The 27,668-nt window shown below is 48.3% G+C and overlaps 1 protein-coding gene across 1 annotated transcript in view; it reads left to right on the top strand.

Moving 5' to 3' along the window:
* Nucleotides 1–16,056: 16,056 nt before the first annotated feature.
* Nucleotides 16,057–27,668, top strand: part of LOC137504030 (alcohol dehydrogenase 1-like) — a 110,312-nt gene continuing 98,700 nt past the window's right edge. The window contains exon 1 of the mRNA XM_068231946.1: nt 16,057–16,165. Within this exon, the coding sequence (XP_068088047.1) occupies nt 16,148–16,165 (18 nt within the window). The 5' untranslated portion in view covers nt 16,057–16,147. The remainder of the gene's footprint in view (nt 16,166–27,668) is intronic.

Here is a 27,668-nt window from a genome sequence, read left to right on the forward strand (position 1 = left end):
GGAAAACTGGCCTGGCTGCCTGCCACGAGAGCGAGTTTACAGGCAGATGCCGGCCGTTCCCCATGCAGCTCTTACTCTACCCCTGATGTGTGTGTGATCCCAGGTGTATTGAAGCCTGTGTTGTCTGCATTTTCTGCCATGAGAGTGTCACCCATACAGCAGGCAATGCAGGCAACTCCAACTTCAATAAACCCGGGGAACCCACAAACAGCACAGAACCAGTAACAGGCTCAAGGGGGCAGCTGACATCTCACGCTCCTGGCAGGCAGATGGGACGTTTAATCCTGCGCCACCCCATAGCAGATATTTTAAAGGAGAAAAATTCCACAACACATTGCATAACAGCAATCACTAATCTATATTAGTATATTGCAATTAATGGTGTAACTACAAAGCCATGGACCCCAGTGTACATTTCTGACTGGGGTTTCCTGGCAATGAGAATTATGGCTACAGCAGCACTATTGACTAATTTGGGTGGCAGCAATAGCCAGAACACAAATTAGAAAAAAGCTAGGTTATTCGTGCAATGGGAATAGCCAGTGCCAGAACTATGTGTTCCTCCAGAGTTGCTACAGCTTAGTGGGGGAATAGTATATAGGCATTGGCAGGAGTTTTAGCAGGAGCAGGGTAAGCTATTTTTTTGGTTTTACCCTCTGGCTAAATTTGCCTGCATCTGTTTAGGCAGCCAGAGTAGTCAACCTGAAGTGTCCACCAGTATAGGTAGCCTCAAGTGTTGCCCTAGTATTGGTAGCTTAACCACCCTGGCGTTCTGATTAAATCGCCAGGGTGGCTGCGGGAGGGTTTTTTTTAAATAAAAAAAAAACTATTTCATGCAGCCAACTGAAAGTTGGCTGCATGAAAGCCCACTAGAGGGCGCTCCGGAGGCGATCTTCCGATCGCCTCCGGCGCCCAGAATAAACAAGGAAGGCCGCAATGAGCGGCCTTCCTTGTTTCGCTTATATCGTCGCCATAGCGACGAGCGGAGTGACGTCATCGACGTCAGCCGACGTCCTGACGTCAGCCGCCTCCGATCCAGCCCTTAGCGCTGGCCGGAACTTTTTGTTCCGGCTACGCTGGGCTCAGGCGGCTAGGGGGGGCCCTCTTTCGCCGCTGCTCGCGGCGAATCGCCGCAGAGCGGCGGCGATCAGGCAGCACACGCGGCTGGCAAAGTGCCGGCTGCGTGTGCTGCTTTTTATTTCGTTAAAATCGGCCCAGCAGGGCCTGAGCGGCAGCCGCTGGCGGTGTTGGACGAGCTGAGCTCGTCCAGACCGCTCAGCTGGTTAAGGTGCCCCCCACCGCCCTCCTCTGTGCTCCTGCCTTCCTAATCTTACTATTGGAAGTGTGACCCCCTGTAACTTCTCATGTTGTGAAGGGATAGCCATATACTTGTCAATATTTTCTATCAATGTCCATTCAGGATAGATCGATTCAGTCAATTGCGCTGGAGGAAAGATTATGCTCGATCAGCAGAAGGTCAGGAGCGCATCCCTATTGGAATTTAATTTTGTGATGAGCAATGTAGCCAAGACACAGAACATTTATGTGAGTTTATTAGCTTCAGTACTGTGTTAGTTACTTTACAGGGCAGCATCTGTTGTGATCTATGACTGCCTGTCATCTCTGCCTGATTGCGTCCGTGTGTGACAGACTTTGATTGTCATTGTGGGTCACACAAGTTAGTTATCGACTACTACACTACTACCAGGGATGGGCTCAAATTCGAATTCAGGTGAAACCGGATAGTTGCTATCCGGATTTCACCCAGTTACCTGTGCGGGGTGGGTGGGGGGTCAAGCTTACCTATCTGACGTCTTCTTCGGTCCGTCCCTCGGCGTCTCCCACGATGTGGTCCACGCGCGTCACGATGTGAGTACAAACACTTCCTCCTTCAACCTGGAAGGAGGAAGTGTTTGTAATCACGTGACCACCGCGGGGGCCGCATCATGGGAGGCGCTGAGGGACGGACCGAAGAGGACGTCAGATAGGTAAGCTTGACCCCCCCCCGGCCCACCCCGCGCAGGTAACTGGGTGAAATCCGGATAGCAACTATCCGGATTCACCCGAATTCGAATTTGAGCCCATCCCTGACTGCTAGCAGGGCCGGCCCTAGACTTTTTTCCGCCTGAGGCAAAATTAGAAAAAAAAATCGCTCCCCCCCTCCCCCGTGGGTGGGGGGGGGGGGGTGCCGCCGAGCTGGAGGGGTAGCTAGCAGAAAGGGGGTATTGGGCCTAGCGGCGGGGAGGGGGGTCGGACCCCCCCCCTCCCTCGCCTGGGTCCCCCGATCTGCGCTCCTCCTCCAGCGTAAAGTACCAGCCAGCCTGCATATGAGAAGAGGCAACGGGCGGGGGAATCACTCACCTTCCGCGTTCCATCGTGCGCTCCACCGACGTCACTTCCTGCAAGGCCGTCCACTTACAATACAGTGGGCGGCGTTGCCGGAAGTGACGTCAGTGGAGCACGCGATGGAACGCGGAAGGTGAGTGATTCCCCCGCCCGTTGCCTCTTCTCATATGCACGCTGGCTGGTACTTTACGCTGGAGGAGGAGCGCAGATCGGGGGACCCAGGCGAGGGAGGGGGGGGTCCGACCCCCCTCCCCGCCGCTAGGCCCAATACCCCCTTTCTGCCCGCTACCCCTCCAGCTCGGCGGGCGGCCCCAGCGTCCATGGACGGGCGGGTGCCGCCCCCCCAGATCTGCCGCCTGAGGCAAATGTTTCACCCCGCCTCATGAGCGGGCCGGCCCTGACTGCTAGGATTATAGTTAGTTGTTATTTACCTACGTACTAGTTTACTTAATTTGTACTGTTGTTAGTCTGTGAGTTTATTAGCTTTAGTACTGTGTTAGTTACTTTACAGAGGGCAACATCTGTTGTGATCTATGACTGTCATTTGCCTGACCCTATTGATTGTGTCCGTGTGTGACAGACTTTGATTGTCACTGTCGGTCACACGAGTTAGTTATCGAATACTACTCTACTACACTACTACTAGGGATTATAGTTAGTTGCTATTTATCTTCGTAATAGTTTACTTAATTTGTACTGTTGTTAGTCTGTGAGTTTATAAGATTCAGTACTGTGTTAGTTACTTTACAGAGGACAGCATCTGTTGTGATCTATCACTGTCATTTGCCTGACCGTATTGATTGTGTCCGTGCGTGACAGACTTTTATTTGTCACTGTCTGTCACACGAGTTAGTTATCGACTACTGCAGACTACACTACTAGTACTACTGGTATTTAAAAAAAAAAAAAAAAGTGAATTTTTTTGTCACTCCCAGACCCATCCCCATTTTGGAGCATTGGATTTGGTAAAGTCTTAAGCCAATGTGTTGTAAGCAACAAGTAAGCTTTAGGTTAGCAGGAATGGTTGCATGGCCACCTAGCTTTTCATCCTTCCCACCCTTGCCATGGAATCTTCCAGACTTCAATTCAGGATGTAGTGTTGGTGGTATAGTGGTGAGCATAGCTGCCTTCCAAGCAGTTGACCTGGGTTTGATTCCTGGCCAATGTATGTGAGTTTGCTTTTGACATCCTACAGATCCCTGGAAGACAAGACAGAAGGAGGAGGGAGAGAGAGATTTTGTAATTCTGCGGAAATTCTCAAAATTCAGCGGAAATGTAATGGCGCCGGAATTTAGCGCCGGCGGAACGGAATTTGCTCTTTCCGAGGATCCTGGAGTTTCAAATTCCCAGCTGCCACTACTTCTCCCACACGGCGAACCCAGCACTGCACCGGTTTGTTAGGGCGAACGTGGGCCACTCGCTCAATCACGCCGTGAGTGAGCGGATCCACAATACCATGGACTCCTGGTGCAGCCGTTTTGGGACAGACCGCTACCTGTCCTTTATGGCTCACTAGTTCAGCCTGGTGGAATGTGCCAGCAAGGAAGCAGCAGGTCCATCTTCGGGCACATCAGCAGCAGCAGAAGCACCAGTTGTCCACTATGTGGTGCCCCCACACAGGGTCAGGGGAGAAGCAGCAGCTCCTGCCACCAAGCGACCCCGCATCAACAGCAGCGTGAAGGCCCGCCACTGTCAAGCGCTGCTGGAGATGAGAAGCCTGGGAAAGAACAGTTTGACGGCAGCCAACGTGCTCCGCTACCTGAGGGAGCAGGAGAAGATGTGGCCTGACCCTCAGAGGCCTCAGAGTTGGATTGGTGGTATCCGACAATGCGGAAACCCTGCTGGCTGCCATCAGGCAGGGAAACTTCACCCACTTCCCCTGCTTCGCCCATGTCCTCAACCTGGTGGTGCAGAAGTTCATGCGCACCTACCAGGGGATGGACAGTTTGTTGGAAGCGGCTCGGAAAATTGTTTGCAGTTTACGGCGCTCAGCCGCTGCCGCAGCAAACCTGGCCGACATTCAACAGCCCGAGGGCCTGCCACGACACAGGCTAGTCATTGATGTGCCGACTCGCTGAAATTCCACCCTGGCGATGTTGGAGCGGCTGGTTTAGTGTTGGGCGAACAGTGTTCGCCACTGTTCGGGTTCTGCAGAACATCACCCTGTTCGGGTGATGTTCGAGTTCGGCCGAACATCTGATGGTGTTCGGCCAAACTGTTCGGCCATATGGCCGAACTAAGAGCGCATGGCCGAACGTTCCCCGAACGTTCGGCTAGCGCTGTGATTGGCCGAACGGGTCACGTGTAGTGTTGGGCGAACATCTAGATGTTCGGGTTTGGGCCGAACACGGTCGCGATGTTCGGGTGTTCGAGCCGAACTCCGAACATAATGGAAGTCAATGGGGACCCGAACTTTCGTGCTTTGTAAAGCCTCCTTACATGCTACATACCCCAAATTTACAGGGTATGTGCACCTTGGGAGTGGGTACAAGAGGAAAAAATTTTTAGCAAAAAGAGCTTATAGTTTTTGAGAAAATCGATTTTAAAGTTTCAAAGGGAAAACTGTCTTTTAAATGCGGGAAATGTCTGTTTTCTTTGCACAGGTAACATGCTTTTTGTCGGCATGCAGTCATAAATGTAATACAGATAAGAGGTTCCAGGAAAAGGGACCAGTAACGCTAACCCAGCAGCAGCACACGTGATGGAACAGGAGGAGGGCGGCGCAGGAGGAGAAGGCCACGCTTTGAGACACAACAACCCAGGCCTTGCATGAGGACAAGAAGCGTGCGGATAGCAATTTGCATTTTGTCGCCATGCAGTCATAAATGTAATACAGATGAGAGGCTCAATAAACAATAAACAGTAATTGGTGTTGTCCAGAATGCGCACAATGCGTGGGTCACGTTCAATGCAGTCCTAGGCCGAAGAGGTCATAGCCTAGGGTCACAAAAACCTGTTTATTTGGGCAATTTCAAATGTGGCGAGTCTGACGTACATAAATCGCAGCAATGGCCGTTACCAATGTCTGAATCTCACGAAATGTCTCATGCAGGTAGAAGACATATTGTTAGACTTGGGCTCCAAAGATGGGTTCCCTACATCTCTGCAAACCAGAGTTACAGGGCTCCAAATTTGGTAAAATCCCCCATAGGCTTTCATTGGGCCTCCTATTTACAGTTCCAAAATCTCACATCTTTTCAAAGGGCAATTGCTCAGCAGTGGCAAATTTTCTAGCATTGTAGGGACCCTTAGGGGGAACATGACTGGTGAGTTTCGGGCCCCTAGGCCAAAGAGGTCATAGCCTAGGGTCACAAAAACCTATTTATTTGGGCGATTTCAATGGTAGTTATGCTGACGTACATAAATCTCAGCCATGGCCGTTAGCAACGTCTGAATTTCACGAAATGTCTCATGCAGGTAGAAGACATATTGTTAGACTTGGATTCCAAAGATGGGGTCCCTACATCTCTGCAAACCAGAGTTACAGGGGTCCAAAATTGGTAAAATCCCCCATAGGCTTTCATTGCCTCCCTATTTCACTTTCCAAAATCTCACATCTTTTCAACGGGCAATTGCTCAGCAGTGGCAAATTTTCTAGCATTGTAGGGACCCTTAGGGGGAACATGACTGGTGAGTTTCGGGCCCCTAGGCCAAAGAGGTCATAGCCTAGGGTCACAAAAACCTGTTTATTTGGGCTATTTCAATGGTAGTGATGCTGACGTACATAAATCTCAGCCATGGCCGTTAGCAACGTCTGAATTTCACGAAATGTCTCATGCAGGTAGAAGACATATTGTTAGACTTGGATTCCAAAGATGGGGTCCCTACATCTCTGCAAACCAGAGTTACAGGGGTCCAAAATTGGTAAAATCCCCCATAGGCTTTCATTGCCTCCCTATTTCACTTTCCAAAATCTCACATCTTTTCAAAGGGCAATTGCTCAGCAGTGGCAAATTTTCTAGCATTGTAGGGACCCTTAGGGGGAACATGACTGGTGAGTTTCGGGCCCCTAGGCCAAAGAGGTCATAGCCTAGGGTCACAAAAACCTGTTTATTTGGGCTATTTCAATGGTGGCGAGTCTGACGTACATAAATCGCAGCAATGGCCGTTAGCAACGTCTGAATCTCACGAAATGTCTCATGCAGGTAGAAGACATATTGTTAGACTTGGATTCCAAAGATGGGGTCTCTACATCTCTGCAAACCAAAGTTACAGGGCTCCAAAATTGGTAAAATCCCCCATAGGCTTTCATTGGGCCTACTATTTACCGTTCCAAAATCTCACACCATTTCAAAGGGCAATTGCTCAGCAGTGGCAAAACTCACCAGTCATGATCCCCCTAAGGGTCCCTACAATGCTAGACAATTTGGTACTGCTGAGCCATTGCCCTTTGAAAAGATGTGAGATTTTGGAAAGTGAAATAGGGAGGCAATGAAAGCCTACGGGGGATTTTACCAAATTTGGACCCCTGTAACTCTGGTTTGCAGAGATGTAGGGACCCCATCTTTGGAATCCAAGTCTAACAATATGTCTTCTACCTGCATGAGACATTTCGTGAAATTCAGACGTTGCTAACGGCCATGGCTGAGATTTATGTACGTCAGCATAACTACCTTTGAAATTGCCCAAATAAACAGGTTTTTGTGACCCTAGGCTATGACCTCTTTGGCCTAGGGGCCCGAAACTCACCAGTCATGTTCCCCCTAAGGGTCCCTAAAATGCTAGAAAATTTGCCACTGCTGAGCAATTGCCCTTTGAAAAGATGTGAGATTTTGGAAAGTGAAATAGGGAGGCAATGAAAGCCTATGGGGGATTTTACCAATTTTGGACCCCTGTAACTCTGGTTTGCAGAGATGTAGGGACCTCATCTTTGGAATCCAAGTCTAACAATATGTCTTCTACCTGCATGAGACATTTCGTGAAATTCAGACGTTGCTAACGGCCATGGCTGAGATTTATGTACGTCAGCATAACTACCATTGAAATTGCCCAAATAAACAGGTTTTTGTGACCCTAGGCTATGACCTCTTTGGCCTAGGGGCCCGAAACTCACCAGTCATGTTCCCCCTAAGGGTCCCTACAATGCTAGAAAATTTGCCACTGCTGAGCAATTGCCCTTTGAAAAGATGTGAGATTTTGGAACTGTAAATAGGAGGCCCAATGAAAGCCTATGGGGGATTTTACCAAATTTGGAGCCCTGTAACTCTGGTTTGCAGAGATGTAGGGAACCCATCTTTGGAGCCCAAGTCTAACAATATGTCTTCTACCTGCATGAGACATTTCGTGAAATTCAGACGTTGCTAACGGCCATGGCTGAGATTTATGTACGTCAGCATAACTACCATTGAAATCGCCCAAATAAACTGGTTTTTGTGACCCTAGGCTATGACCTCTTTGGCCTAGGGGCCCGAAACTCACCAGTCATGTTCCCCCTAAGGGTCCCTACAATGCTAGAAAATTTGCCACTGCTGAGCAATTGCCCTTTGAAAAGATGTGAGATTTTGGAACTGTAAATAGGAGGCCCAATGAAAGCCTATGGGGGATTTTACCAAATTTGGAGCCCTGTAACTCTGGTTTGCAGAGATGTAGGGAACCCATCTTTGGAGCCCAAGTCTAACAATATGTCTTCTACCTGCATGAGACATTTCGTGAGATTCAGACGTTGTTAACGGCCATTGCTGCGATTTATGTACGTCTGACTCGACCACCATTGAAATTGCCCAAATAAACAGGTTTTTGTGACCCTAGGCTATGACCTCTTCGGCCTAGGACTGCATTGAATGCGACCCACGCATTGTGCGCATTCTGGACAACACCAATTACTGTTTATTGTTTATTGAACCTCTCATCTGTATTACATTTATGACTGCATGGCGACAAAATGCAAATTGCTATCCGCACGCTTCTTGTCCTCATGCAAGGCCTGGGTTGTTGTGTCTCAAAGCGTGGCCTTCTCCTCCTGCGCCGCCCTCCTCCTGTTCCATCACGTGTGCTGCTGCTGGGTTAGCGTTACCGGTCCCTTTTCCTGGAACCTCTTATCTGTATTACATTTATGACTGCATGCCGACAAAAAGCATGTTACCTGTGCAAAGAAAACAGACATTTCCCGCATTTAAAAGACAGTTTTCCCTTTGAAACTTTAAAATCGATTTTCTCAAAAACTATAAGCTCTTTTTGCTAAAATTTTTTCCCTCTTGTACCCACTCCCAAGGTGCACATACCCTGTAAATTTGGGGTATGTAGCATGTAAGGAGGCTTTACAAAGCACGAAAGTTCGGGTCCCCATTGACTTCCATTATGTTCTGAGTTCGGCTCGAACACCCGAACATCGCGGCCATGTTCGGCCTGTTCAGCCCGAACCCGAACATCTAGATGTTTGCCCAACACTAGGCTGGTTGAGCAGAGGAGGGCTGTCCACCACTACATTGTTGAGGCCACTGTCGCCGGCACCACCAAACTCCAGCTCATCTCCAACGCACAGTAGGGGCAGATGCAGCAGGTCTGCTTGGTATTGGCTCCCTTCCTGCAGGGAACCAACCTGGTGAGCGACGAACAGGCATCCCTCTGCCAGTGGGTGCCCTTTGTTAGTCTGCTGGACAGGGCACTTTGTGATTTGATGGATGTGGGAGAGGAGGTCCTAATCCAGCTGGAACAGCAGTCGCCTACGCAGTCCACTTCTGCGCAGGAATTTGAGTTGTTGGAGGAGGAGGAGGAGGACTTGGAGGTGCTGGATGTTGCTGTTGAGGGGGAACAGCGGAGCGCAGCAGCAGTGGTGAGAGGGTGGAGAGAGGAAGAAGAGGCTCAGGGGCCAGAGGAGGAGGAAAGCAAACTTGTGGACACTGACCCTGATGTCTCTGCTGGAAGTGCCACCCTGTTCCCCATGGCAAGGCACATGCTGTGGTGCCTGCACACAGACCCCAGGGTTAAGCAGATGCAAGCTTGGGAGGTCGCCTGCATCAGCATGATCCTGGACCCACGGCTGAAGGGGAAGGTGGGTCAGTTCCTGCCTGCTGGACACCGTGAGCAGCAAACAAGGGAGTTGCAGGAGATCCTTGTTCGGCGATTAGAGGAAGCCTTCCCCCAGCCTTCCACCCCCTCTGTCCCTGTCCAGCCAGCACAGCAACCGGTGCCTGCAGCCAGCAGCAGCAGCAACAGCATCAATCCTACAGATCGTGATGTCCTAGTGATGTCATAGTGAAATCCTATGGATTGTGATGTCATAGTGAAATCCTACAGATCGTGCTGTCATAGTGATGTCATAGTGAAATCCTACAGATTGTGATGTCATAGTGTTGTCATAGTGAAATCCAACTTTCTCCAAAGAGACCGGCACCACTCAAGCAGGGTAGTCGTTAAGCTCTTTTATTGCATAGAAAGTGGCAATACAATGACAGTCGCTGTTTCGGGCCTAGCCCTTTATCAAATTGCAGTAGCCATAACAAACACCCATGTGCAAAGTCCTTAAATAACCCACCCCCAATAAAACCACCAATAGGTGTCCCAATGGGCGGGGTTAACGGCGGACCTGATGGGGAACATGTACAAAGCACACATGTAAGCACACAAACCTTTACCTGGGCAAAGTCTCCATATGTTGCTAAAACGCCGCTCAGCGCCGCTTCCATGCGTGTCATCTGAAATCCGTGCGTCAGCAAGCCCCTCCTCCACCATTTCAGAAGGACCAATAGGGCTGCATCACGCTGTGGCAAGGAGACCGTCCTGTCTCGTAACCACCTGTGTTCCACCAGGTGTGTGCAGCAGCATCCTCCTCTCAAAGTCACAGCCAGCGCCTGACCCGGATGGTGGCCGACTACATGGAGTCCTTCAGTGGGCTTGACACCAGCAGTGAGGAGACTGTGGACCTCTTGGTGTACTGGGTCGAGCGCTTGCAGATCTGGAGTAAGCTGGCGCAGTACGCTCTGGAAGTCCTGTCTTGCCCCCCTTCCAGCATGCTGTCTGAGAGGTGCATTGGCATGGTCCTGGAGAAGCGCTTTCGTCTGTCCACAGAGTCCGTGGACAGACTCACATTCCTTAAAGAGAAACTCCGACCAAGAATTGAACTTTATCCCAATTAGTAGCTGATACCCACTTTTACATGAAAACAGACCAAACAGACCATCAGGGGGCGCTGTATGACTGATTTTGTGCTGAAACCCCTCCCACAAGAGGCTCTGGTACCGTACGGTACTCTGGGCAAACTGCCACAATGTAACAATGAAACACACAGGAAATGGCTGTTTATAGCTGTCTGTTAAAGCCAGAACAGCTACATAATCTGCCCACAGTAACAATGTCACCATGTAATACATGTCAGAATGTGAATCTGGGAGAGGAAAGATTTTACAATGAGCAAACTCTGACTAAATCATGTATACATAATTATTGTAAAAATTAAGCACCTTTTTATATTAAATTATTTTCACTGGAGTTCCTCTTTAAGATCAACCAGGCCTGTATTGAAGGCACGTTCCAGGCACATGTTGTCGGCGACAGGAGGACATGAGGTGCCTGGGAATTATTTTTTCAGAACATCAACCTTCAGTCCACTGCAAATTTGGCCTGGTTTAGGTGCTGTGGTACCACCGCTAGGTGCCATGGCCTAGGCTGCCTGCTGCCATGTATGTCCTTCTGCTGCTGCATGAAACCTCCTGTCTGTGTTCCCAACACCACCACCAGGGTCCACTCCGTTATGCGCTGCTGCCACTAGCTATTTAACACACCCTCAAAATAGCTACTATTTCTATTCTTGTGTAGGAAAAAAAAATTCTGAGGTGTCTGGGTTGAAAACTGTGCTGTCCCAGTTGTGTATTGGACACAATGTGGGCTTCATGACTGCTGTCCAGAACCTCCTGCTGTTAGTGTTTATTTACAGCCATGGCTAGGCACCTGGGGGGTGCCGCCTGTCAATCACTACCTAACCTGGGAGTCCCTGTCACTCACAACTTAACCTGGGGGGCGCCTGTCACTAATTACCTAACTGGGAGGTGCCTGTCACTCACAACCTAACCTGGGGGTCCCTGTCACTCAAAACCTAACCTGGAGGTCCCTGTCACTCACAACCTAACCTGGGGGGGGGGGGGGGGGGGGGGCGCCTGTCACTCACAACCTAACCTGGGGGTCCCTGTCACTCACAACCTAACCTGGAGGTCCCTGTCAGTCATTACCTAACTGGGGGTCCCTGTCGCTCACAACCTAACCTGGGGGATCCCTGTTGCACACAACCTAACCTGGGGGTCCCTGTCACAACCTAACCTGGGGGTCCCTGTCACTCACTACCTAACTGGGGGTCCCTGTCACTCACTACCTAACTGGGGGTCCCTGTCGCTCACAACCTAACCTGGGGGTCCCTGTCACTCACTACCTAACCTGGGGGGCTCCTGTCACTTCCTAACCTGGGGGGCACCTGTCACTCACTACCTAACCTGGGGGTCCCTGTCACTCACTACCTATCCCTGTCACTTACTACCTAACCTGGGGGTCCATCACTACCTAACTGGGGGTCCCTGTCACTCACTACCTAAACTGGGGGCTCCTGCCACTACATACACTTGGGGTCCCTGTCACTACCTGAACTGGGGGTCACCTGTCACTACTTACACTGGGGGTCACCTGTCACTACTTACACTGGGGGGCTCCTGTCACTTCCTGAACTGGGGGGCTCCTGTCACTGCCTGAACTGGGGGGGGCTTCTGTCACTGCCTGAACTGGGGGGGCTCCTGTCACTACCTAAACTTGGGGACTCCTGGCGCTACCTTAACTAGGGGGCACCTGTCACTACCTAAACTATCCAGGCCAGCCAGCCCAGCATCACCACCAGCCAACCAGCCCAGAATCACTGTCAAAAAGGCCACAGCATCACCACTAGTCAGGCCTGCATTTACTTCAAACAGCCAAGCACAGCCCAGCATCACCGCCAGCCAACCCAGCCACAGCATCACCGCCAACCCAGCCACAGCATCGGCCACAGCATCACCGCCAGCCAACCCGGCCACAGCATCACCGCCAACCAGGCCACAGCATCACCGCCAGGCCTTTTAGCCCACACATCATCCCCAGTCCAGCCAAAAACAGTATTGCCAGGCACAGCAGCCAGTACAGGAGAATTCAGAAGCCAGGTGAGAGGTGTCTACCATATTAAGGGGGCATTCTACCTATTTATGTGAAATGCTGTCTATTGATTGGCCGCATTAACACCGCTTTCCGCTTGGCCAGCATTAGTGTACGCGTTACTATGCGACCATTATGGCGCATGTGATTGGCTGACGTGGGTCAGTGGTGCGGGTCATGTGACTCAGCACATGACTATGACGTCTTTCCATTCGCTTCCGTGGAGGGAGGCGGCGGTTTATAACATGATGCGCCGTTAGTAACTGCTACTTCTGCTGGCTGCAGGTGGGTGTTCTCTCTGCTTCCCTGTTGGGAGGCGTGTTGGTTGTATTTTGAATTTAGAATACTAGTCTGCGATTTGCTGACTACTTTAGTCTCTCATCAGGTCCTCTCTGTGGTGGCCGCCCTGATTGGTTAACATGTTTGGTGGGAGGGTATTATATGTATTATATATACGCTTGTGACACTTTGCACCATTGATGACTATAGAGCAACTTGAAAAAGGCCCGAATAGGCCGAAACAGCGTCTGTTGTTGCTGTCATGCCTGCACTAATGAGGCACTAAGATAGCTATAAATATACTTCGTGTGGTGCTGGTCCTTTGCTGGAATTAATGCTGTCTATTTATGTGCCTCATGACTGCTGAATTTGTCTTGTTGGGGGCCTCATGATTGTTGAATTTGTCTTTTTGGGGGCCTCATGATTGCTGAATTTGTCTTGTTGGGGGCCTCATGATTTGTTGGGGGCCTCATGATTGCTGAATTTGTCTTGTTGTGGGCCTCATGATTGCTGAATTTGTCTTGTTGGGGACCTCACGATTGCTGAATTTGTCATGTTGGGGGCCTCATTTTTGCTGAATTTGTCTTGATAGGGCCTCATGATTGCTGAATTTGTCTTGTTGGGGGTCACATGATTGCTAACTGCGAGACTATGGGAAAAGCTGAATCATCATCATATGAGACAATAGCATTAAACCTACTTTTTTAGCTTTTTAAAACAGAAAATAAAACTAGGAGGTTGTAAAAGAATGAATTTATTTTTCAGGAGTAGGATGGATGAAATTGTTTATCTTCACAGTTTATTTTCAACTTGGATTTTCCATAATGTTCATGTATGAGTTAAAACGTTTGTACAGTATTTAGTTTAAATTGCTGTTGCCACAAGGGGGCCCAGTGATTTCTAGTTACGCCCCTGACTACTACCTAAACTGGGGACACCTACAGACCTGGCTACTTATACTGTACTTAGAGGGGTGTGGGAATGTTGGGGTGCAGGGTCCTGGAGGAATGTTCGGGTGGGAGGTCCAAGGTCCGTAGGGTTGGAAGGTCGGGGCATAAAAATTTTTTGCTATGGGGCCCAGTCATTTCTAGCTATGCCCCTGTTCTAAAGGCAAACATGAATCTGCTGGACAGCAATAAATTCATGATAGTCTATTCCCATGCAGAGTTGCGAGTGGATTGGAGAAGGACTTCACCTCTAGGACCCAGAGACCCATATCATATAACTTCAGATGACACAAACTTGCTAGATTGATTTGGAACAAATGAATTGTTTTTATTTTTTTTTATTTGCTGTAATATGATCTAACATGATGTTACTGAACGATTGCAGTTGAAGTGTGAGCTTGGCTAGCACTGCAGGTATTTGACTGTATCTCAGGATAAAGGGGGCCACACAGTGTACAATAGAATGATTATCTTATGGCAATTCAATAAAACTGATCTGTACAGAAATATTTAAAGATATTTTTATTATTTGAGCGATCGCAATGCTGACCAAATGAGGTTGGCATCTGCAACGGAAGGGACAGCGGGACACAGGCTGGTTTTTTTTTTACCTCGGATCTGTCCTTTAAGGCCACCAGGAGTGGCTGATTTTTCAATTTTTTTTTTAAATTGTTACAATCAAGAAAAAATGTATTATGCAAGTTAAAATAGAAAAAAATGTGGCCACATGAAAGGGAACCCGAGATGAGAGGGATATGGAGGCTGCCATATTTAGTTCCTTTTAAAGTGTACCAGAGACGAGACAATTTACAAGTTTTATACTTACCTGGGGCTTCCTCTGGCCCCATCTGCATGGACCATTGTCAGTCTTCTCCCTCTTTGGTACTGGGTCCCATAAGTTCGGCCAGTTGCGGACAGTCTACAGATGCACAGTGCGCTCCTCCGTCTTGCTGCCGTGGCTGGGAGCCTTCTGCGCCTGCCCAGTACTACAGTACTTCCTTTAAACAATACCAGTTGCATGGCAGTACTCCTGGATCCTGTGTCTCTAATACTTTTAGGCAGTAGCGTCCAAATGGGGTGGCACTAGGTGCAGCCCACCCGGGTCTCAGCATGCAAGGGGGGTGACTGCCAGCCCCACTGAAACCAGGAGTTACCACCTCCCAGAGCTGCCTGGTCACCTGCCACCTTTCCCCTCCCCTCCTCGCTTTACCTTCTCTGCCTCCCGGTCCCTCCCCTCCCCTCCAGAAAGCCTGGATCCTAAACCACAGCAGGGCCGCATACTTCACACTGCAGATCAGCAGTGACCACAGTGAGCAGGCAGCGAGCAGTGCCCAGACTAGTAACGATGCTGTATACAGGAAGTAAACAGATGCCACTGTGGCAACTATTCCAAGCTACCTATACTAGAGGCAACTATTTCAGGCTACCTATACTGCGGGCAACTATTCCAGGCTACTTATACCGGAGGCAACTATTCCAGGCTTCCTATACTGGGCAGAGGCATAGCTAGGGTTTTCAGCACCCGAGGACAAAGTCAGTTTTTGCACCCCCCCCCCCCACACTCCTCGACAAAATGGGTGAGGCCACACATCATAATGTGGTCGTAGTCATGGGTGAAGTCAAATGTTATTAAAATAGCCTTATGTGTTCTCTTACCCTTTCGGAAAGCCAGATGTTCTCCCCGGTCCCCCGTTTAGATAGTCAGGTGTGCCCCCTTTTAAATAAGCTTTTTCTGCTGCTAACACTTCTGCACTCCTCTGCAGCGGGAAGGAGAGTAGCACGGGCACTTTGGGCAGCCAGAGAGCCACGTTTCATCATATCATGCATGTGGAGGTGCAACGGCCGTGCCCTCACAGTGCTGCGCCCGGGGACACATGTCCACCCTTGCCCACCCATAGCTACGCCTCTGATACTGGGGCCAACTATCTGGGGGTGGGGGGGAGTTTAACTATTCCAGGCTACCTAAACTGTGGGCAACTATACCTGGTATTACCCATCACGCTGTACTAACTCCTTTTCTTTTTTTTTGAGAGGGGGGGGGGGTGTAATAACCAGCACTGGGTGCCTAGGTATGCCACTGCTTTTAGCCATAGACCCTGGAAAAGCATGCAGCAGATCAGGTACTCTGACTCAGCACACTCAGGTTTCACTGGATTAGCCTTATGCTTATTCCAGGGTTTTGACTCATACACTTCTTATGCCAGAGGATCAACAGGACTGCCAGGCATTTTCATTGTTTACAAGGAAATAAGTATGGCAACCTCCATATCCCTTTCAAACCGTGTTCCCTTTAATGCAGCATAAGAGAAGAGCTGGAAAAAGCTGGCTAGAGCGAGATTTATCTTGCAATCAGCTGTTACTTCTGGGCTTGTGATCACGTGACCGGAGGAAGGGAGGGGGAGCCTTTTTGGAAGAGAATGCACACAGGTCCTGTCCTTAGCTGACTGCGTAAGCGTTCTGTAGCAGACATGGATCACACAGGAAAAGTAAGAGCTTTGTGGAATGCAAACATTATGGCGTTGTGATTTATGATGAGCTATATTACTGTAATTCGAACAGTGCTGGAGGGTAATAATGATGCATAGTTTCCTTATGAGGGATAATCAGCACTGCCTAAACTGCTTAAATATGGATTGCTGATATATGTATAGCTTGGAAATCATAAAGATCATTTTTTAAATACAATGATTCACCTATACATAGTTACAACACAGAACTACGTGTGAGATGTGTGACTGTACTCTTTTCAAAATGTTGTTGAATCCGAGTAAGGTAGTGGTACGGAGCACCATACATCAGGCTGATGGGAAAATCAAAGTAAGGTACTACGATGGCCAAAGTGTGCTGTCACCCATCCCAAACTATCCATCATTCTTTCCTGACCTGATGCCAGAAGACAAACATCAGCCACACTGCTTACAGAGATGGACATGTTCTGTTTGCTGTTTATGTAGCCTTGTTGGATTTAACTCATCTCAATGCCTTGATTGCTGTAGGAGACCTGAAATGAAATACAAACATAAAAATCTGACCATACACCATACAATTTTTATTGTACAAACGTACCACATCTATGCAATTAAAAACCCCACAGACTAAGATTACACCTTTGAATGGAGTCTTTGGGCAAGCTATCCCTTCACAAGAGGTTAGAAATGAGCTGTGCATCTGCATCAGTTGTGTGTTGTGACTGCAACTGCTTCAGTGTAAACCAGTCCTAAGGCTAGTTTCCTCTATATTGTTGCATTTCATATCCTGTAAAAGCAAAAGAGAGGAAAGGTCGAATTATGCGTTGTGTGTGCAATGCAGCCTGTGCAGTGAAGCATACAGTACATGACGAGTAGTATGCTTCACTGCGACAGAACACATACACATTATTCAGTACTGCACAGCAGGCCTAACATTTTTTCCAATGGATTCTGCCACACCAGACTGCTAACATGTCAATGTGAACATACAATTGCAACATGCTTGCTTTTAGGACTCAAATATAATGTCTGACTTGACACAATGGCCTCAATTATTATTATTATTATTATTATTTAGTACTTATACAGCTCTGCCATCTTCCGCAGCGCTGTACAGTGCATATTGTCTTGTCACTAACTGTGCCTCAGAGTGGCTTACAATTCCAAAAAGGCCGTTCCATTCGAAGAAAAAAAATTCTGTATTTTTGTTTTTTACTATTCTCAAAACCTTTACATAATGCGGCACTTTTGTGAAAACTTTCCCCAGGGCCAGTGCACACCAAAAGCCTCTAGCAGATCCTCAAATCACTAGAGGTTTTTGAAGCAGATTTTCAGAGCGATTCTAGGCATGTTTAGAAACTCTTTCTAGCGTTTTTTGGAGCATTTTTGTGTAGCAGATTTCATATATTGTTACAGTAAGCTGTTACTGAACAGCTTCTGTAACAAAAACACATCAGCATGACAGAAGGCTCTGGGACCAAAAGTTTCCAAGTGGACTCTGGGTATGACTTGATTATTAGAACCTGTGGATCTGAGAATGCAGGGATTGCTACGCAGCTGCAACATATCTTTCATGTATCCAGGGTCCAGATTATTCAGTGATTTAAAGGTCAGTAGGCCGATCTTGAATAGGACCCTCCATTCTATAGGTAGCCAGTGAAAGGAGTGCAGGACTGGCGTTATGTGGCAGTGACGGGGTTGGTTGGTTAGCAGTCTGGCAGCAGTATTCTGTATCAACTGTAGGCGGTACAAGTCCTTTTTTGGAAGGCCAGTGTAGAGAGCATTGCAGTAGTCCAGTCGGGAGGTAATGAAGGCATGAACTAAAGTTGGCAGATCTTCGGGGGGGAAGAGGTGCTTGATTTTTGTGATATTCTTAAGGTGAAAATAGGATGATTTCACCACAGCAGAGATGTGAGTTCTGAAGTTTAAATCCCCATCAATTAGAACTCCCAGGCTACGCACATGATCAGAGCTTGTAGATCCGTGCCTCCTATTCCCAGTGGTGAAGACTGCAAGTTAAGTTGTTTTGTTGTCATGTTCTGCATGATAATGAAACACATTCTTAAATTCTACTTAAAGGGACTCAGAGCTCCCAAAAATAAAAGATTTATACATACCTGGGGCTTCCATCAGCCCCATCAGCTCCCACGCCACCGTCCTCCGATGTTTGCAGCACCGGTACCGAGTCCCCACACTTCCGTCAGTCGACTCCAGTCTACGCAGGAGAAGTGCGCTCTTTGCATATCTCTCCAGCAGCTGCTAGAGAGATACGTAGAGGGTGCACTTCCTTTACGTCAGACTGGCTTTGACTGACGGAAGTGCGGGGACCTGGTACTGGCGCTGCAGACATCAGAGGACGGTGGCGTGGTGGGAGCAATCCAAGCTGACGGGACTGGAGGAAGCCCCAGGTATTAATACATTTCTTTTTTGAGGAGCTTTGGTACACTTTTGCACTAAAAGTTAAGAAAAGGGGGGCGTGGCCGGCTATGGAGGAGTGAGGACACATCTCACAGCAGCTCCTCTGGCACACTTAGAATCCTGCTCCCTCCTCCTGCTAGACCCCGCATCCACCCGATCGCCGCACACCACCTGGCAGCCAAGACCCTGGGCATCTCCCCGACACCAGCCATGACTAAATACGGGCCTCCTAAGGCCGACACTGCAGCAGAGAAGCTGGCAAGATTTGCACTTGGAGCTGCCCAAGATGGCTCCAGCCAGCCTGCAACCATGCCACCTGCAGCTGAGGCAGCTGCAGAGGCCAGCATTGACTCTCCCCCTGCTGAAACATCCCAGGAGGCAGAGGAGGAATCAAGCCCAATCTCAGCACAAGAAGTAAGTGACTTAGCAGAGCCCAAACCCCAGAGGAAAAAGCATAGGAGGGGAGGAAAGAATAAGCAGGCCCAGACTGTAATGGAGGGTGAATAAGAGGAGGAGGGGGGAGAACCCAGCAGATCAGATCTCCTAGAAGCTATAAAAGCTCTCCAACTCAGCCTAACAACAAGATTAGACACCCTCCAGACAGACCTCTCCTTTGTAAAGGATGATATGAAGAAGCTGAGGGAAAGGGCAGTGGAGTCTGAGAGGAGGATCAGTGACCTGGAGGATGCCATTAGGCCTCTGCAGGCAGCACAAGCTGACATTAATACCACTTCTAACTCACACAGCCTGAAGCTGGACGACCTTGAAAACAGGTCTCGCAGATCGAATCTCCGCTTTGTGGGCTTCCCAGAAAAGTCAGAGGGAACCACCCCAGAAATATTCCTAGAAAATTGGATAAAATCCTCCATTAGTGATCTAGAACTCTCTCATACCTTCTCTATAGAGAGAGCACACAGAATCCCCGGAGGCCCACCAAAACCAGGTGCAGCACCAAGACCTATGATAGCAAAACTGCTTAATTATAGAGATAAGGTGGAAATACTCCGCAAGGCAAGAAATTCCCCTGACCTTACCTATAATGGCATAAAAATCTCCATTTACCAGGATTTCTCATTCGAGGTGCAGAGGCTACGCATCTCCTTCCAGGCAGTGAAGGCAGGCCTTAGAGCCAAACAAGTGGAGTACAATATGCAATTCCCTGCTAAGCTCAGGGTTCAATACAGAGGAAAGACACTTTTCTTCACGACTCCAGCTAAAGCAATTACTTGGATGGAAGCAAAGGGCATTCCTATCCCAGTTCTGGAAAAGAAAAGGAAGCGCTAGCCTTGTGGGGTTAAAACTGTCCCTTTTTGTCTCGTCACAAGATAAATGATCAGCTCCTGTTTAGGAACCCTCTTAGAGCTTTGCTCACAGGTGTCGATTCAGACTTTGACGGAATGTTCTACATTTGGTGAGATATATTATTGACTAAGCTCTAAGGTAGCTTTGAACTCTGATAGCAAGTACTCATCATTTTGAAAACGCACTACCTTTAGAAACTATTGGATTTAAACCCACTGTATAACTTTTTCTCATATCTGAATGCTTCTGTCACTGAACTAAAAGACAAGCAGCATTATTTCCAACAGAGATAAAACACTTTCTACAGCTCTCTAGTGACACCTGATGGTCTTCCTGTGTCTAATCTCAGAACAATTCCCTGTTAAATCATTCCAAAGCAGAGTTTGGTGACTGGGTTTATGAGGGGCAGTGCTTCTCTCTCATAGCTAAAAGGTGACACCTGCTGGCAAATGTACCTTACTGAAATGTGCTACTAATACTTATCTTGCAGGCATCTACTCTCAGGGAACACTGAATGTTGAATTTCTGTTTATAAGCATTGGTTTTTCCTACACATTGGTTGAATGCGCTGGTTGCACAAGCGGGGTAAAACCTAAACAAAGCCAAGCTCACATTGTTGTTTTACAAGCGCGGGCATTCTACTAAAACAAGTGGTGTGCCTCTGTAGATGCAGCCGATTTCACCTAGCAGGCCTTTTTAATGAGCCCACGAAACTGCATCATAGACGACTACAACCTCTCCTGGGCAGGGAAATGGATAAAATTGAGTATAACAATCCTAGAACACAGCTAGATGGGCAGGACAGTAGGGGGGAGAAAATATTAAATGATGAGCCACCACATAAACAACCTATAGGTTATACTCCCTTGGTGGCTGGGCCGAGAGAGGTTAGGATACAAGCCCAAATACTGCGCTAGTTTAGTGATTGCTGGGTGTGGTGGGGGCGGGGATGGTTGCGAAAGGTGTCCACCACTAATTCACAAGTGTGCCGGACATAGCGGCCTTTTTTTCCCCTAGTTAATCAGAAAGTTAAGGGCTCAAGACTCTCTTTATTTTATGACAGGGGGTAGGGTGGGGGGGTAAGGGAAGTAGAGTTGTTAAGCTTCGCACTCAGGGTTTACACTCAAATCATGTGAGTGGTGTGGTATAGTTTTTGTTGTTGTTTTTTTGTTGTGTTTGTTTACACGATGCTAGTCTGGTGGACCACCTATTGGCTAATTTATGAGCAGCAGTGCCTCGAAAGAAGAAATGGTGAGCAATCCTGCCATATTGACATGATAAAATTGTCACTATGACTCAAATTTCCTTACTTTCATGGAACGTTAGAGGCTTAAATAACGCTATTAAACGAAAACTCGTCTTTGACCAGATCCGTAAACTCGCCCCACAGATTATCTGCCTCCAAAAAACACATTTACTGGGGGCCAGAGCATTTCTTTTTAAAAAGCCCTGGATTGCACATTATTATTTAGCTCACCATTCCTCCTTCTCTAGGGGTACAGCAATTTTAGTGGCCAAATCTTTCCCGGGCACCATAACAGAAACTAGAATAGACCCCAAAGGGAACTATGTAATCATTAAATGTCTAATAGAAAATCAATCGTTACTAGTAGCCACCATATATATTCCACCCCCATTTGTACTATTTGCTCTGTACTAGACGACCTAATGAAAAAACTGCACCCCCTCATGGATGGTCCCATAATGATTATGGGGGACTACAATGTCGTGATAAACCCAAAACTAGACAAACTACATGAGAAAGGCAGAGCCTTCCCTACATTTAACAATTGGCTAGAAACATATTGTTTACAAGACATCTGGCGATGGAAATACCCAGATGACACGGTTTTCTCCTGTTTCTCAGATTCATATAAAATGATGTCCCGAATCGACTTGTGTCTGGCCTCGCAGGAGGCTCTGACACTGGTGGATTCTATTGTTTACCTGTCGCATGGTATATCAGACCATACCCCACTGCTTTGTAAATTAAGATGGCCAAACTTAAAATCTCAGGTGATGTGGAGAATGAACCCCTGTTGGTTGGAAGATGAAATGGTTCTGAAAGAATGCCAAGATGGTATGAGGAAATACTGGCATTTTAATAAAGGTACAGTGAATGATTCCACATGTTGGGACGCGGGTAAGCAGAGCCGGGACAAGGTCCTCCAGCACCCAAGGCTGAGACACCAAAGTGCGCCCCTCCATCCCTGCCACCCCAGCCATCACACACTGATTGCCAGTGGCGGCGCTACACTGGGGCTTACCCAGGCTCAAGCCCCAGCTGAGAAGTTGTCAGCCTCCCCAAAAGCCCACCCTGCGGGGTTGCCAGGCCTCCGTTTAAAAAGTTGAATTTCCCCAGCGATCCGCAATGCACATGTGCACTTTGCTTTAGAAAGCCTCCGATCACCCGGGCGGCTGAGACAAGGCGTCCTCCTCTGTCCCTCACTTCCTCCCTCCAATCGGTGACAGCCTTGGGTGTCTTTGCTGCTAATGAAAACGGAGAGGCAGCTGAGCCAGCCCACCCCCCACATGCCTAGCGTTCACTTCACTCGTGGTCATCCTGTACAGCAGAAACACAAGCAGCAGCTGAGCCTGGACTCTGAGAAGCAGTCTGTGTGTGGGTGCAGAGACTTCTCCAGGGAGGCCGGGATCACCCTGTGTAATTCTCTCGTCAGGTAGACAGCCAGCCACTTTCCATGTTTAGCCTTCTGTGCTCATCAGCCGTCACTCCCCCCTCATGCTCAGTTGTTCACAGTGATGCTGCCAATGCTTGGACAGCCTGAACTGAAGAAAAATGTGGCGTTTTATACTGCTGGTGAATTCTTGAAAAAAAGGTCTGAGGTCAGAGAGTCAGTCAGTCAGGACAGGGTGTGTGGGTCAATTAGTCAGGGAATGTGTGTGAGGCCGCAGCTACTTCGGTCTCCCTCGTTGCCCCACAGTCAGCCAGGGCCGGTTTAAGCAACAATGGGGCCCCGGGGCAAAATAAACTTGGGGGGCCCCCTCAACATATACCCCGGAACCAGGGGCGTAACTAGGCCCCACCGGGCCCCCCTGCAGATTTTCGGAGCGCCCCCCCCCCCCCCCCCCCCGGGGCCCGCTAGCGGCCGTTTTGTGGGTGCTGGAGGGGTGGCAGCATGAGGGGAAAGCCTTGCCCACAGTCGGCGGGGAGAGGGGTAGTTCCCCCCTCTCCCTCACCTCGGGGCTCTCCCCTCTGCGCTCCCCTCCAGCTCGTAAGTGTCTGTGGGGCTGTGGTGGGCAGCGAGCGGCGGGCAGATACATACCTGCTTCCGTGCGTTCCATCGAAGACTTCTCCCTCTAGCGGCTGACGTCACTTCCGGAACTGACGTCAGCCGCTAGAGGGAGAAGTCTCCGATGGAACGCACGGAAGCAGGTATGTATCTGCCCGCCGCTCGCTGCCCACCACAGCCCCACAGACACTTACGAGCTGGAGGGGAGCGCAGAGGGGAGAGCCCCGAGGTGAGGGAGAGGGGGGAACTACCCCTCTCCCCGCCGACTGTGGGCAAGGCTTTCCCCTCATGCTGCCACCCCTCCAGCACCCACAAAACGGCCCCGAGCGGGCCCCAGGGGGGGGGGCCGGGCCCCCCCGCGGGCGCAGGGGCTGCAGGGCCTATTCCTACGCCCCTGCCCAGAACAAAAATCGGCATTAGGGGACCTTTTTTGCAGCTGGTATAGTCAGGGTGTGAAGTCCTAATTGGTCGGAGCTCCATATTCTGGCTATCCCAGCCTGCATGGGAGACAAGGGGTTAAAAAGTTTCAGGAGGGGGGACCCCACATAAACATAAAAAAAATTGGGACAATAGGAAAAAATGCCAGGGATCTTCATGCAGCCATATTGCGGCTGTATAGCGATCCCTGGCCAAAGCGCTGCGGCTGCGTATAGACCCCCTGGAAACCCCGTCAGGAAATTTATTGCGCTTTCGTTTGATGCATGTAAAATTACACTACCGTTAGGTTTGCTACTAAAAGTTACATTTACCGCATTTAAAACTATACTTTTTTCCTTCTAAACTTTAAAACTGATTTTCTCAAAAACTATAAGGTCTTTTTGAAAAATAGTTTTTTCCTCTTATTCCTAATGATCTCCTTAACATATCCTGCAAATTTAGGGTTTCTAGCATTTAAGGTGGATTTGCTATTAACCATTAAAGTCGGCAGGTTTTTAAATGTGTTTTTTTTTTCCTTTGAAACTTTAAAATCGATTTTCTCAAAAACTATAAGGCCGATTTGAAAATTTTTTTTCCTCTTGTAGCCACTGGGGGCCCCTACAAGCTCTGGGGCCCTGGGGCAGCTGCCTCCTTTGCCTTAATGGTAGCGCCGGCCCTGCAGTCAGCAGGTAATCAGTATATTGCAACATGGGGGGAGAAACAGCAGACAGGGCAGGAATGTGATCAGTGCAATGCACTTTTTTTACAGAGCAGAATGCACAGCATACTGCCACAGAGATGGCCTGTCACTGGGTGCTGTGCACTGCTCTGCTGCTGAACTAAAGGTAAAAATGCATGGCTCCGATCACACCTCATGATCAGTCTGCTGTTTCTCCCCCAGTTGGAGCAGACAGACTGCTCAATTTTTATTTCTACTTGCTGTAGAAGCTGGGGCCTGTGTCATGTAGCTGCCTGCATCCTATTATTATTTAGTTATTTGATTGGATCTTTTGAAGCTCCACCCCCCTGCCCCTGTGAGCCCCGCCTGTTAGCCTATGTGCCCCTTTTGAGCCCCCCCAAAAATCTGAAGCTGGAGCCGCCGCTACTGATTGCTATTACACTAAGAGGCGCCACAGGGCCCACAACCTCCCCAACACCTTAATATCTAGTTATCTGGCGTGCAGTCACTGCTATGTATCCCCTTTTCTTATTTCTTTCTGCTTCAAACATAATTAGGAATGACAGCTGAATGAATTCTGCGCCCCCTCCTACACTGCGCCCTGAGGCTGGAGCCTCTCCAGCCTATGCCTCGGCCCGGCCCTGCGGGTAAGGCGGTGCTGCGGGGCTGTTTTCGTGCTTCATTATCTAGAATAAGACAAAAGGAGGTGGCACTTCAGAATTACCATGAACGGGCAGCAGATGCAGCTAAAGTAGCACTTATAGCTAATCCCACTGAGGATAACTATACTACCTGGCAAAAAGCACGCCGTGATCTTGCATTGACAAATCTGGAAAGAACTAAGCGGAAAAATATTATTGACTCACAACGTTTTTTTGAGTTCGGAAACAAGTGTAGCAAACTACTTACATATATGCTGAAAGCCAACTCTGACCTCAGAGCCATTCCAGCTATAAAAAAAACCCTCAGGGCTTCTCACCGACACATCGCCTGAGATAGCTGAAACCTTCACAGAGTTTTACTCCAATCTGTACACTACTAAAATTGGAGATGTGAAGGTAGAAATTGATGAATTTCTGGGGGGCCTGGATCTGCCAACATTATCAGATGAGTCAAGAAAAGACCTGGACGCACCTATTACATTTCAAGAAATAGCCATAACAATTGCCTCTTTCAAACATAACAAAACACCAGGCCCAGATGGCATTCCTATTGAATGGTACGCTAAAAATAAAACGCTGATGATCCCTCACCTCCTATCTTTATATCAACACATCCTTAAAACGGGTTCCATGCCACCCTCTATGTATGAGGCCCTCATTACGCTAATTCCCAAACCCAATAAAGACCCCTTGTATTGTGAATGATACCGCCCAATCTCGCTAATTAACACCGATATAAAAATTCTTACCAAGATTCTAGCAACAAGACTTAACGCCCACATAACTTCAATTATGCACCCTGACCAAACGGGATTCATCCCAGGCCGCTCAACCAGGCTTAATCTTAGACGCCTCTTCTCCAATCTTCAATTTCCCCACAAAAACGCCGGAACTAGAATAATACTCTCCCTCGATGCCAATAAGGCGTTTGACTCCATTGAGTGGAAATATGTAAATGCTGTTCTAAAAAAACGTTTGGGTTTGGAGAGACTTTTCTTAAATGGTTTCAAATCCTTTGCCATAAACCCACGGCCAAAATTAAGATTAATTCCTTGATCTCACCGTCCTTTAAAATTGCCCTGGGTACCAGACAAGGGTGCCCTTTATCACCACTCCTTTTTGCGATAGCAATAGAGCCACTTGCCCAAACGATACGACTCCATCCAACAATTCAAGGTCTAAAAATCAATAACCTCGAAGAGCGTATTTCGCTCTACGCCGACGACATGCTGGTGTATTTGGCAGATCCGGGTCCCTCCTTAGACTCTACCCTTGAGGTATATAACAAATTCCACAGGATTTCGGGACTCTCCATTAATTGGTCCAAGTCCGTCTTGTTCCCACTGGACGACTTTGACCATCAAATAATCTCAAAATTCTCACAATTACAAATAACTTGTCAATTTAAATACTTAGGAATAATAATACAACACCCAAAAATTCCCTTTGTGGAATCAAATTTGTTACCAGTTTTGGAGCAGGTAGAAACAAGGCAAAAAAAATGGCAATCTCTACCATTGAATCTATGTGGCAGGATATGTATAATTAAAATGATAATTGCCCCTAAGATACTCTATGTCATGCAGATGTCGCCTGCTTGGATACGCCAGTCCCTCTTCAAAAGAATAAATTCACTGGTCGCCTCCTTCATATGGTCGGGCTCGGCTCCCCGTATAGCTCTATCTACCCTACAGCTTCCCACTTCCCAGGGAGGTCTGGCCCTCCCAGACTTCTTCAAATATCATTTGGCAGCTCAGCTGGTCCCGATCCAGAGTTGGTTGGGAGGGGACAGGATGGATTCGAGTCTGGCGACTGAAGCTGACATAGCGGGCTCGTATGAGTCACTCTGTGGCGCAATTTATAGATACAAGGTCCTAGAGCAGGGACGGATCTAGGGGGGGGGGGGGGGCGAGCGGGTATCTTGCCCCAGGCACAGTTTGTTGAATTTTTAAAAAGGCGGCAAAATGAATGGCAGTGTAGGCGCCAAAACCTGACCTTTAGGCGCCAAAACCTGACCTTGCCCCAGGCGCAACTTGGTCTTGATCCGTCCCTGTCCTAGAGGGCCTACGCGGCACCTCGCTCATCAACAATACAATCAGAGTGTACAAAAGGGCTTGAAAGGTTCTGGGGGAGCCACTTAAATACTTTTCTAATAATTCCCCATTATGGGGAAATCCCAATTTATCTGAATCCCAGATGTAAACTTCTGGCATAGACATAATTTCAAATATGTCTCACAAATATTTAATGATTGTTCCTTTAAGGATTTTGTAACCCTTCGTACAGAGTGTAATCTTCCCAGACATTCTATGTTTAGATATTTTCAATTGCGTGATGCAGCGAGGGTCCAAATGGGCCTAACTGAGGTTTCTCTAACTCCCACAGGATTGGAAGCACTCTTTTTAACAAGGAACTACACTAAACAAATCTCCAATCTATATAATTATATTATGACCCAGACAGCTGACCACAAAATCAAGGCTATTAGGTCAAAATGGACACGCCTAGACCCAGAACTAACTCAGGAGAGTTGGGATGAGCATGCTCTGTTTTTTAACAGAGTAGTAATTGCTGCATATGACAAACTCATCAATATTAAATGGTTTCACCAAACATATCTTACTCCACTAAAACTCTCTAAAATGGGCCCAACTCAGTCTGGTAAATGCTTCAAATGCAAAGCTGATGGAGCAGATTTCTTTCACTGCGTCTGGACGTGTCCACTGGTAAACAAATACTGGAGGTCAGTTGTGCACTTCCTTAGGGATAAGCTACAGCTGCCAGTTGTCCTT

This window comes from Hyperolius riggenbachi, chromosome 1 (genome assembly GCF_040937935.1).
Source record: "Hyperolius riggenbachi isolate aHypRig1 chromosome 1, aHypRig1.pri, whole genome shotgun sequence".
Classification (NCBI taxonomy): domain Eukaryota; kingdom Metazoa; phylum Chordata; class Amphibia; order Anura; family Hyperoliidae; genus Hyperolius; species Hyperolius riggenbachi.